Source organism: Leuciscus leuciscus (genome assembly GCF_965113295.1).
Source record: "Leuciscus leuciscus genome assembly, chromosome: 16".
NCBI lineage: Eukaryota > Metazoa > Chordata > Actinopteri > Cypriniformes > Leuciscidae > Leuciscus > Leuciscus leuciscus.
In genome coordinates, this window is record NC_138740.1 from 11,089,835 (window position 1) to 11,102,901 (window position 13,067).

General features: G+C 36.1%; 1 protein-coding gene and 1 long non-coding RNA gene across 2 annotated transcripts in view; both read left to right on the forward strand.

Moving 5' to 3' along the window:
* Positions 1–13,067, forward strand: part of LOC309478007 — a 114,329-nt gene that overhangs the window by 44,650 nt on the left and 56,612 nt on the right. The gene's annotated exons all lie outside the window — the stretch shown is intronic.
* Positions 1–13,067, forward strand: part of tmem164 (transmembrane protein 164) — a 40,360-nt gene that overhangs the window by 19,545 nt on the left and 7,748 nt on the right. Inside the window, exons 3-5 of the mRNA XM_082141421.1 lie at positions 4,656–4,722; positions 6,346–6,424; positions 10,528–10,628. Of these exons, the coding sequence (XP_081997547.1) occupies positions 4,656–4,722; positions 6,346–6,424; positions 10,528–10,628 (247 nt within the window). The remainder of the gene's footprint in view (positions 1–4,655; positions 4,723–6,345; positions 6,425–10,527; positions 10,629–13,067) is intronic.

Sequence of the window (13,067 nt, forward strand, 5' to 3'; positions counted from 1 at the left end):
GGCCTCGTTTACACTGTCAGTGAAATGTGATTTTTCACTCACATGCAGAGCCGGACAGTAACGGAGTACATTTACTTGAGTACAGTACTTAAGTACAATTTTGAGGGATCTGTACTTTACTCGAGTATCATTTTTGGGGAGTACTCATGACTTTACTCAAGTACATTTGAAAGGCAAATATTGTACTCTTTACTCCACTACATTTCTATCCATAACTGTGAGTACCCGTTACTTCTTCTAAAAAAAAAGGAAAAAAGAAACATCTCGGAAACCCTCAATTTGTTGTTTCCCTCTCAAATGTGATTGGATTGTGGAGGCGCCACTGATTGGGACAGCCTATCAGCAATCACCTTCAGCTTTCCGCCAAAGTCAACTCCATGGTCAGATTTAGATAAGAGACGAAACCATGGACGAAACAATGGATGAAGACGCAGCAGGTCTATCCCGGGAGCGATATTTTTTTTTTTTCGAGATGGTAGGGGAAGACTGATGAATATTCATTAGGGAAGTCATCCCTGATTGGTCTTAACCCCAGTGACGGGTAGGTTTAGGGGCGGGGTTATGGAGGTCATAAGACCCCAGTGACGGGTAGGTTTAGGGGCGGGGTTATGGAGGTCATAAGACCCCCAGTGACGGGTAGGTTTAGGGGTGGGGTTAGGGAGGTCATAAGACCCCCAGTGACGGGTAGGTTTAGGGGTGGGGTTAGGTCATCAGACCAATCAGGGATGACTTCCCTAATGAATATTCATGAGTCTTCCCCTACCATCCTGGGAAAAAAAATATCACATCCCGGAAATGTGCCAACCTGTGCCCCACCTCGCCAGACTATTTCAATTTTCTGAACAAGTTAATGATAGTTTTCGCTTCAAGTGTTTGCTGTGTTTACCAATGTATGTAAGCACTGTGGCAGTAGTAATGCAATATTTAGAAAATGTACTCTTGTACTCTTGATACTCAAGTACTTTTAAAAACAAGTACTTTAGTACTTTTACTTAAGTAGACATCTGACTGTAGTACTTTTACTTGTACTTGAGTAAAATTTAGCAAGGGGTATCTGTACTTTTACTCAAGTAATTGTGTACTGTGTACTCTGTCCGCCTCTGCTCACATGTGACACAGATCGTATGTGTTCTATGACAGTGTAAACAGGAAAAAAACACATGAATTTGGATATTTCCAGATCGGTTTCAGGCCTCATTCATATGTGGAAATAAATCAGATATAAATCAGATATGTGCCAATGCGACTGTCATGTAAACAGGCAGATCGAATTTTCTGAGGCATTAGGCTACGTCTCCACGGTTTAACTGAATCATAGGGATACATTGATCATGATTTTTTTATAAGGACAAGCGATTGCTGTTATTTTTTTTTAAGCAAATGCATTTGTTTGCTTCAATGCAAAATTTAAAGGAAAAACAGAATGGCCTGACTTTCAGCTTTGTGGAATTATGCTGCATAAAACATACCTGCACAAAACAAAAACAAAACAGCAGATGGACTGAATGAAAATGCAAATGTACTCTGACAATACTTATAGAACAGCTGCGATATAGTGTTCCCTTGGTTACCGCTGTACACAAAGCAGCGCTGCACTTACTGTAAACACTTCATATATATACATACACACACACACATATATATATATATATATACAGGCATTAATAGGCATTATACAGAAACAGGGAAAAAAAATGGCATCAAAACTTTTCGTAAGACAGTCAGTTCCTATCAGAGATGCATTCAAATAACCCCCAAATTCAGTGTGTGTGTGTGTGTCTATATATATACACACACACACACACACACACACAAGAAGTGTCCCTCACAGAAGTTTTCAATGCAGAATCAGATGCATCGCTCAGATGATTCTTTGTGTCCCTCATGATGCTTGATCATGGATGTCTAAGGTGGTATTCTACCCAGGTAATCTACCCTTCTTAAGGCATTTACGTTTTTGTTTGTTTTCTGGGTTTGATTTATTCAAGGATGCTGCTGCAATCTTTAATTTTGCTTTAACATCTTTCACAGGTGACCGATTTGAAGTTAGTTTAGATACAACAGAACGTGAGGCTTATGTAGGACAATGCATTCTGTACTCTGATGGCTGTCAAAACAAGTAGAGACTTACGGACCATTGTCAATAGCCACTATCCACTATCAGGCGAGCATGCTAGTGTGTGTCAGGGCCAGTCGCATTTCCACGGTCACTTCCGGGGCTTGGTCGAGTCTCCTCGGGGGGTTCCTCCAAGCCAACGGGGCCAGGGGTTTTTGGCCTGCTGAATGCCATGGTCCAAAGCACCAGCCAGTGTCTGAAATAACTTCCTATTGCAATCCAGTGGGGATTCTGATCACCAAATATGGCAGAAATATATTTAAATGCTATGCTAAAGGCTACTTACGTTAACCATTGCATAATACATACACATGCAAAATACCAGAGACTGTTTTAAGAACTTGGACAAATCATGATTACAATCGTATATTTGTTTGGTTTCATGTTTCATTTGTTTCTTCCCTGTGTCTTGGTTGATACTAGACTTTTGCATCCGCATATGTCATAAATTACACATACTTCTTGGTTAACTTCTTGTTTTCTGTCCGTGAGCTTCCTCTGTTGCTCTGATTGCAAGGATAACAGTAATAGTTATCCGTGAGAGATCACTCAAACTTCCTTAGATCTATTAGAAAATTAATAGAAATTATCATTCTTTCTAAAGAAATGTGATGTAAACATATGGTATTTTATCAATATTTTTCTAAATATGTAAGCCTTTGGACTTAATTCTTAATAGGGTTGTTTTGTGCATTCCTGTGATCACAAATAAATGGAAGCAGGCGTTACTGAATGTAACTGTATGAGTGTTCTCTTTTTATGTGTGAAATAATGATAAATACCAGGGCTCGCAAAATTTCAAAATTGCTGGTAGCCCTTCGGGCAGGCACTCTTCAGATTTTGGTTGCCCGAAATGAATTTTACTAGCCAAAATAAAATGACAATTTTTAATGTAGAAAATTGGTGAGGAGTCAAAACATCAATCAAAAACTTTTTCAAAACACAAATATCAACAATTGGATATAAAATAATCAAATTAGAATCATCAATACAAATATGCATCTGGTTCTAACTGAACTGAAATTTGTGTAACCAGAATGGAACATGAATCAGTCTGCGTCGGATTCTGAATCGGAGATATCAACTGAAGTCTGACAACGTTAAAAGTGTTAATTTTCTGATGGAATAATTCACATATTGAAGTGTAGCTAATAATAATAACAATTCCAGACTTTTTTGAGGCAAGTAAATGGTGCTGTAATTATTTTATGCTGTTTATATAGCAGAATATATGATGGTCAAGTCACCTTTATTTATGTAGCGCTTGTTACCATTCAAATGTTTTTGTTTCTAGACATCGTAATGTTATTTTTTTCCTAAAATTGTTATTGTACATGTATCTGATTTAGCATTGTATTAGCAACCTCCCTGACTGAAAAACACAATAGCCCCGGGACCGGGACGTCAGGCTAGCGATTTTTCGAGCCCTGAATACTGTTTGATTCAGCATTATTCATGTGTACTCCTGAGGTGTGTAAAGGGTGGGGTTTAGGGTAGCACTGTGGGGCTGGAGAAATATTTAAATATTTGCTTAATTATCACAAAAGGTCTGTCTATTTTGGGATTGATCATTAAACTGTTATGCTGCCTTAGAAGTCCATCAAAAATCATTTTCAGGAGGTACCTTCATGCGCAAAGAGCTCAGTTTGGCTGCACTTTATCAATGATAGCCTGTGATTCGGTTAGTTTAATGTTTTACTTTTCTTAGTTTTTGCTTAAATAACAGAACACATTAGCTTTAATGTTATGTTGGTGTTGCTAATAATTCCCACTTTGTTCTTATCAAATTTGTGCTTTAAATTAATTTTGTTACTGTAGAAGAAATTTTAAAAGAACTTCATTTTAAGTTCATGGTGGGAAACAGGAAACATGGTGGACATTCGGGTGATGATTGTAAGAATAAGTGCATGTTGATGTCACAGTGCAATGTGACTTGAATAAAATGTGCTTATTTTGTTTTTATAAGGTGCAATGTTTCCTGAGGTTTAACCCTTGTAACACTGTTTCATTTCCTTAGGTTCCTGAGGTTTTTAAACCCGTAGTCAAGATATAATGTATTTGTTATTTGTCACATATGTCTAAAATCAGGAATTTTTCTTTCTGGTTCTAGAGTAATCTATCTATATATCTATCATTTCCTGTTTCATACCACCATCCTGAATATCTTTTTGTATTTTTTATTATTTACAACTTATTTTTTGAGTATTGCGGGATTGCCTTCTCTATGCACACCATATATTTTGCTGCTTCAAGGCAGCATAACTGTGCTGGTAATGGCAAGCCATATGTATGTCAAAGTATATAAATAGATTTGTTTGTGATTTAGTAATTTTTGTGTTGCAATTGCTTCTGGCCTATCATAGCCTGAGGTTTTGAATGACATTTCTGATATTGTCAGTTTAATGATATTTCTTTGTCAGTTTATGTCACTGTTTTCCCTTGTTTGGTTGATATTTAGAACTGTGTGATCCTGTAGTGTAGATATAGTGTTGCTGTGAGCTTTCTACTGTGATTTTTAACAATCTTTTCTGTTTTGAAGACTTCAGGTTCACATGCTGAATGGAGCCCTTCTAGCTCTTCTCTTCCCAGTAGTCAACACTAGACTGGTGAGTATATTCATTATAATAATGTAAAGTTATTAAATAAAGTTACCAAGTTACTTGATTAAAATTACACTATAGTAGTGGTTGAAAACACTTAAATTGTCAAGTATTCCTCACTGTAGTCTATAGCACGATGACGTTGTGTAGTGATGTTCTGAGATTACAGGTAACAACTCTTTCAGTAGCTTAGTGGATAAAGGTTAGGCCTACAGCATACGTGTAATAAGTTTTGTTCACTCTTCCTGTCCTATAGCATTAAATGACTGAAACTGTTCACTGGAGATACTATGAGACAACATTTTCAGAGATGCAAAAATTCTTTCTGCTTGTCTTAATTTTATTGTTGAACAAGTTGTGAACAAGGCATTACACTACTGTGCTGTGAGGAATAGTCTTGTTCAGTTTAAGCTTTGTTTTTTGTCAATCTGGCTACTGTATTAAATTCCTGAGATTGTTTTTGTTATTTTTTATGAGCGTTCTGAAATATGCAGATCTCGCCGTTTTCCGGGCCTTTCTGTAGCTGGAAACATGCCCCTTGAAATACCTCTAAATTTGTAATCTTCCACTTGCTTTCTTAGAGCATGAGTGTGAATTTGTACCAATGTGTGGGGGGTTTCTTCAAACAGAGGGGTGCAACACTATCCAGAGTATTTATTCATAGTTTCTATCCTGACATCAAGTTCTTCAGATCTTTTGGACACTGTACAGTAAAAAGTAAGCACACTTCAAGCACTTCCATCACTGTAATATTTCACCGTGACAGTAGTCAGAGAGATGGAATTGTGTGTATTTACTGCCACTGTCTTGTGGAGGTGGTGATGGTTATTTTGGTTGACTTACCTACAGGTTAAATTGTTAAATAGGTTAAATTGTGCTGTATGTTGATGGGGGCTAATCACATGTTTGTGGCTATAAGCTGATTTCACGCAGCTGCCATTTTAAAATCGAAAGTGAGGCTCCGGTGGGAAGAACCCCGGAAGTAAAGATAAACAACAATGCCTTGGACTACCAACCTGAAGCTGCTGCCGCGATTTACACTTATTGGATGTTAATATCCAATATAGGATATGTATATAGTTCATTCCTGCTTCTTTTTTTACTTTCTGAATTATATATAAAAAATATATTTTATTTATAAATGAATTTCACTGTATATAGTCTAAAGTATGAAAGAAATGTATGTACAGTTTTAGAATAACTCATTTTATACATTAAACACAACAATACGCCACGACTCTCCTGTGATTAAAGGCGACACTTCGGGTTTTCTTCCCACCAGAGCCTCGCTTTTGATTTCAAAATAACGGCTCCGTGAAATCAGCGTATTGTAGGCTAAGGTCATAGTACTACCAAATGGTAGCAGGAAGTGTTTTTTTTGTGTGTGTTTTTACCTGACTTTTATTGTTTTCTTAGAGCCGCCAGGTGGTGATGGCACCCTAGTGCTCGAGCCCGTCATCACAACTTGCATTAATACTATATTTTTAATGGTTTAGCTGTTTGTTTAGGTGCTTATTGCATAAGCATATACAGTAGTAATAGTGAAACATGCTGACACCAAATATGACTAGAATGCAAGGCTCTCTGTATGTTTTTGTTATCTAAACATACTTTCTTCCCCCATCACAGCTTCCATTTGAAAAGGAGATCTATTATATTCAACACTCCATGCTGTATCTTGTGCCTGTCTACCTCTTCAGAAAAGGAGGTGAGTTTCTGAAGTTAGGACAAACAGTAGTCCTGGGGGGTATTCCAGAAAGCAGGTTATGTGACATACCCGGGTGTGTCTAAGGGCAAGTAATCGGATAACCTCAACTTTCGGTTCCAAAAATGGAGGTTGCTTTCAGGGTATGTAAGTAGCCATAGCAACTTACTCTCTGAACATAAGCAGCTCATGTTCCAGGGTTAGTTTACTTCAGAAGTGTCCAGGGTTAGTTTACTTCAGAGGTGTTCAGGGTTAGTTTACTTCAGAGGTGTTCATCACATGCGTGATCTATTGATGAGGCTCCAGTGGGCGTGACAGATTGTGCACAATATATATGTAGTTATATTGATATATAAAGTGCTATTTAAACAAGGTAATGTTAATTTTATTATAATATATAGCTATATAATTCTCATCTCACACATCGTTGATCTGAATTCAGATGTTTTGTTTTTTATTTTATTTTTCTTTGCTAAAATGTATTTCTATAATTAAAGACATATGATATGATCTGATAATATGATATATCTTACCTTTGAAGCAATGTGGAAGCAAAATGTCTAAACAAAAAATAAACTTATACAGCCCAGACTGTATTTAGTTTAAACAGTCTTTCTTTTTATTATATAATTAGCACCAAACAAACAATATAGTTCTTATTCACAGTGGTTAAAGATTATTAAACGAAAATATTGAAAAATGATTGCACAACCACCAAATAGGTCAAGTCAAGTCACATTTATTTATATAGCGCTTTTTACAATACAGATTGTTTCAAAGCAGCTTTACAGAGATTACAGGAAAATAATGCAACAAAGTTTGTTTCCAGAAGAAAATAGCGTCACAGTCCAGCTTAAGTAAGTTCAGTTCAGTTTCATTTTTGTTGTAAAAAAGTTATTAATTTAGTTAATTTATATATACAGCCGCTCTGGAGAAAACTGTGATGTCATCGTCCAGCTTAGTTCAGATCTCATATAATGGTGTCAATGCAGGCAGATCAATAGTATTGTTGAATATTAAATTAAATGTTAAATTTGGCAAGCCAAAAGCCAATGGCGACAAAGGTGGAAAAAGGTGACAGTGGCAAGGAACCAAAACTCCATCAGGTGGCAGGATGGAGAAAAAAAACCTTGGGAGAAACCAGGCTCAGTCGGAGGGCCAGTTCTCCTCTGTCCAACGAACGAACAGTGTATGATTATGATTCAGGCAGCATTATAGGTCAGAAGTCAGATTGGATTGGAACAATCATAGGTGGTGCACAAAATAAAATGCACAAAATAGGTGGTGATATGCATTTAAGTAAATCAGCATTTAACAAAAGTTAAATGCTGTTAAGTGCTTTAACAATAGTATGGCGTGCCTTTTCTTAGCGTCCGTTTCCATGGTGATTCGTTGTCTGTTGAGAATGTCTGGTGTTTTAACCATGAACATATTCTGAGTTGGATGAACTTACTCCCGGATGCGTTTTTGGAACTGGCATACTGTGCAAGGTTTGGTTGAATCAATTTGGTTGGGTATGTTTGACAGTAAAATAACCTTGCTTTCTGGAATACACCCCTGGACCCTTTTACCCCACATGATTATATCTTCCATTGTCCACATGTGCACCACAATGTCATTTTAGCTTCAAATACTGAAAGTAGCTGAAAGTCGGTGCCTTTCAGGTGAAAAATGAGCGATGTAAATACTATTGAAATCAGTAGCACTTTATTTATAGAGCTCTACCAACTGCAGATCTCCGCCATAGTTTTGAGGAAACAATAGCCTCCTAAAAAAACGATTCTATTTTACTACCTCTTTCACTATTCCTTTGTCTATGCTCTCACTATTTCTTAATCCCTCCTTTATTCTAGCTTGTACTATCCTGAACGATGTCTCAACGTTAACGTTGTATTACTAGCGTTTCTCGTGTTTATTGCCTCTTTAAGATTAATTGATTTCTTTTTTTAAAAGTGTCTGCTAAATGAATAAATGTAAATTTAACTGATATATGACCATTCTGAAATGTTGATGTCAGAATGGCACTTCATGTGCCCAGAGTAAAAGATACATGAGTGAAGCAATGACGCTCAGAGAGAAATTATAAAGTTATAAAGTAAACCTGTAGTGTCTCCTAATGTTCAGACAGGACAACTACAGCTCCAGTTTCTGGGATATCAATACTTTGTGTGAAAGAAGGATTGATAATGTACAATAATTTTTTGGGGGAAAAGGGTATCATTAATTAAAAGTATTACATAAAATATTTAGTTGAATAATGACAGATATATCAAATAACACAATCTTAGTCTAAGAGATTCTTCTGAATTACATTATATAGGCCACAGGCCTATATTTTTAGTTGATAGGATATCATAATGGTAGTAGACTATTCTGATTGAATGATACTTCTTAGTTGGACTGCAGGTTATGATGAATAATATGAGATACAGTTGTATTTATGGAAATATTATATAATAATGCCCTGAATTTTAATAATTATTAAATATAATGATGAAAACATGTCACTGTGGGCCTTCTTGCCCAATTCTATCGCACTAAACATACTACTCTGACTTGGAGAGTCCTGGGTAGGGTTGCACCAGCCTTTCGTAAGTTCTTTCTTAAAGGGTTAGTTCACCTAAAAATAAAAATTCTGTCAGTAATTACTCACCCTCATGTTGTTCCAACCCTGTAAGACTTTCGTTCATCTTCTTCGGAACACAAATTAAGATCATTTTGATTAAATCTGAGAGCTGTCTCACTCCTCCATAGGCTTCTCTGTAATTGAAACTTGCCAGCCCAGAACGTTAGTAAAGACAATGTTTAAAATAGTCCAAGTGACTACAGTGGCTCAACCATAAGTTTATCAAGTTACAAGAATAATTTTTGTGTGCAAAAAACAAACAAAAATAACGACTTTATTCAACTATTCATTTTCTTCTCATTTTCGCTTGATAAACTTATGGCTGAGCCACTGTAGTCACTTGGACTATTTTAAACATTGTCTTTACTAACTTTCTGGGCCGGCAAGTTTCAATTACAGAGAAGTCTATGGAGGAGTGAGACAGCTCTCAGATTTAATCAAAATGATCTTAATTTGTGTTCCGGAGAAGATGAACAAAAGTCTTACGGGGTTGGAACAACATGAGGCTGAGTAATTACTTACAGAATTTAAATTTTTGGGTGAACTAACCCTTCAAATTGGAACGTAAAGTCCGCACTAGAGGCTTAGTAACTACTAACTAGTTTGTAACTAACTCTGCTTAATTCCGTTGCACCATTTGTTCGTAAGGCAGAACATAGCTAGTAGGTCGTAAACTCTCCGTAAAGTAATGCGTAGTTGCGTAATATGACGTTTAGCCTCAATGATCCAATAGAAGCCTTCAAATATGTGAGCAGAAGTTGTTTAAATGTTAGGAATTTCAGTTTATCCTTCATTCTAACTTCTTTTGCCTCACTTAACTAACAGTAAAAATACGTTTCCATTACATACGATACTTAATCATCATGAATAACTTAAGTGTTTTTGTATGTAAATAACATTTAGAAACTGTATTTGAAATGAAATTATTATTATTATTATTATTATTATTATTAAGGAAAAATATACAAGTACTGATACAAAAAAAACATAAGAAACAACATTTATTGATTATGAATGATTTTATTGAACATGCACAACACGGACCGATGGGACAGAGGCACACAACGACGCTGTAGGACGGGTTCGTGTTGATGAGCCGCTAACAAAGTAATCTATTCATATAATGTTCTCTCTCCAAAAATGTAGGCGAATGTAAATATCAGCATTATCATATATGTCTAAAGAATTGAAGTCTGTCAGGTAAAAGAAGAGCTTATAGATGCAGTTCAATCTGTCTGCTATTTTATCTCAACCGTTACTCCTGATCAGAGGCTTCCATAAATATTTAGTTTATACATAGAGTTACGCTTCAACTAAGTTTAATGGTGCGAAGCAAAAACATTTAGTAGTGCATAAGTTGTATCTTATTGCCCATTTACATCAAAAGTAAGCTAAGTTGTAACTTATTTGTCGGTTGGTGCAACCGACCCCTGGACTTTACATGCATTTTAACGTCTGTGTCATGTGTCTTGTTTGTCAGGTGTGTATAAGCCAGAGCCGCTGGGTGACATGTGGTGGGCGCTGCTGTCCTCAGGAATCCTCTTCCTCTACCACTTTGTATTCCTCCAGGGCCTTGGAATGGTACGACAATCAATCGCTATTGCAGAATCCAGAGTAGCATACTACTCTTACTGTTTCTGCCTTATCTTTGAATGGCAGAAATACAAAGAGTTGTATGGTAGCTTATGTAAAATATGGAATACTATCTTACTACTTACTGAATACTTGCCTTACATAGACACACTGCATGCTTCCCACTGTTTTTAAGTAAGTGAAACAGCTGACATTTTTCCACAACGTTCCACTACATGACCTTACATGACCTCATCGCATTATGTGTTTAATTCAACAAGTGGTTATTTAGCATTTTGAATCCAATATTGTGTAAAAGTGTCAACTTCTGGCCGTCTAATCAAATAACATGTCAATTCATCACTTCAAGTGGAATATCAAGTCAGATGCATTGTGGGACACAATATTCAATTCAGTATGCTCTGTTGTTTACTGCTCATTTTAATAAACGTAGTAGATTATCTTGGTATTTTATGAATGACAATTTGCATAATTTACATACATACTGTATATGTGACAATAGTAACTAGTACAGTATGTTAGTATAGTATGTCTGAATATAGCCTTCATTACTAAAGTATCTTGCACAGCAAGTAAAGTGATCAACTATCAGCTAATGACTTCCAGTATATGTCCTTAAATATTTTTATGGCTGTTCCTGGTGACAGTTGCCCACTGTACAGAGAACACATGTTGTTGAGTGCTGTGACAGCAGTAGGTTTCTATGGTCTCACTCAAAGCTGCTCGATTATTTGGACACAGAAATGAGAATGTTTGCTGTCACCATTACACTACCAGTCAAAAGTTTTGAGTGTCTTTAAAAGACATAAGTCTCTTATGCTCACCAAGGCTGCATTATTTGATCAAATCAATATTGTGACAATATATCAATATTGTGAAGGGCTATTCCTTCAGAAATCATTCTGAAATGCTGATTTTGTGCTTAGTTATAAATTATAATTAGCGCTCAATTATTGTTTTTTCATCATTATCAATGTTAAAAAATTGTTTTGCTGTTTGTCTCTTTTAATTAATTTAATGCATCCATGCTGAACAAAAGGGTTTAATTATTTTCTTTCTTTCTTTCTTTCTTTCTTTCTTTCTTTCTTTCTTTCTTTCTTTCTTTCTTTCTTTCTTTCTTTCTTTCTTTCTTTCTTTCTTTCTTTCTTTCTTTCTTTCTTTTTAAATCTTACCCCACGCTTCATGGTTTGCACAAAAATATTAAGCAGCAGAAACAGTTTTCAATAAATGTTTATTGAGCACCTAATCAGCATATTAGAAGGATTTTTCTGAAGGATCATGTGACAGATTCTTACAGATTCACATTTCAAGATAAAGAATTATCTTAAGAATTAAGATAAAGAATGATTTAGTTCTCATATATATATATATATATATATACAGTCGTGCTCAGAATTAATCATACCCCTGGTAAATATGATCAAAAATGGCTGTAAAAAATAAATCTGCATCGTTTATCCTTTTGATCTTTCATTCAAAAAATTGCCTAAATCCTAACCTTTCATTTAAGTAAAAGAATTGAAAGTGGGGGGGAAATCACATTATAAAATAAATGTTTTTCTCCAAAACACATTGGCCACAATTGTTCATACCCTTTTATTAAATACCTTTTTGCAATCTCCTTTTGCCAAGATAACTGCTCTGAGTCTTCTTCTATAATGCCTGATGAGTTTGGAGAACACCTGACAAGAGATCAGAGACCATTCCTCCATACAGAATCTCTCCAGATCCTTCAGATTCCCAGATCCATGTTGGCGCTTCTTCTCTTCAGTTCACTCCACTCATCAGGTCAGGGAACTGGGACAGTCATGGCAGAAGCTTCATTTTGTGCTCCCGAACACATTTTTGTGTTGATTTTGATGTTTGTTTTGGATCGTTGTCCTGATGGAAGATTATATTTTAGCCCATTATAAGATTTCTAGCAGAAGGCGCCAGGTTTTGTTTTTTAATCTGTTGATAGAATCCATGATGCCATGTATCTGAATAAGAAGTCCAGGACCTCCAGCAGAAAAATATGCCCACAACATTAAAGATCCAATGGTATATTCAATTGTACACATGGGGTACTTTTTATCCTTGTGTGCACCAAACCCATCTAGTGTGTTTTCTGCCAAAAAGCTCTTTTTTTTGTTTCATCCTGGAGTTTGTTTTTGGAGGAGCATTTTTCTTGAAAACCTCCCAAACAACATGTGGTGATGTAGGGGTTGTTTGATTTTTTTTTTTTAAATAGGCTTTCTGACCCCAAGACTCAACTAATCTCTGCAATTCTGTGATTATTGAAGAGTCTTTGGCCACTCAAACTCTCCTCGTCACCGTGCATTAAGACAATATAGACACACGTCCTCTTCCAGGAGGATTCGTAACATCTTTAGTTGATTGGAACTTCTTAATTATTGCCCTGATGGTCAAAATGGGGATTTTCAATTC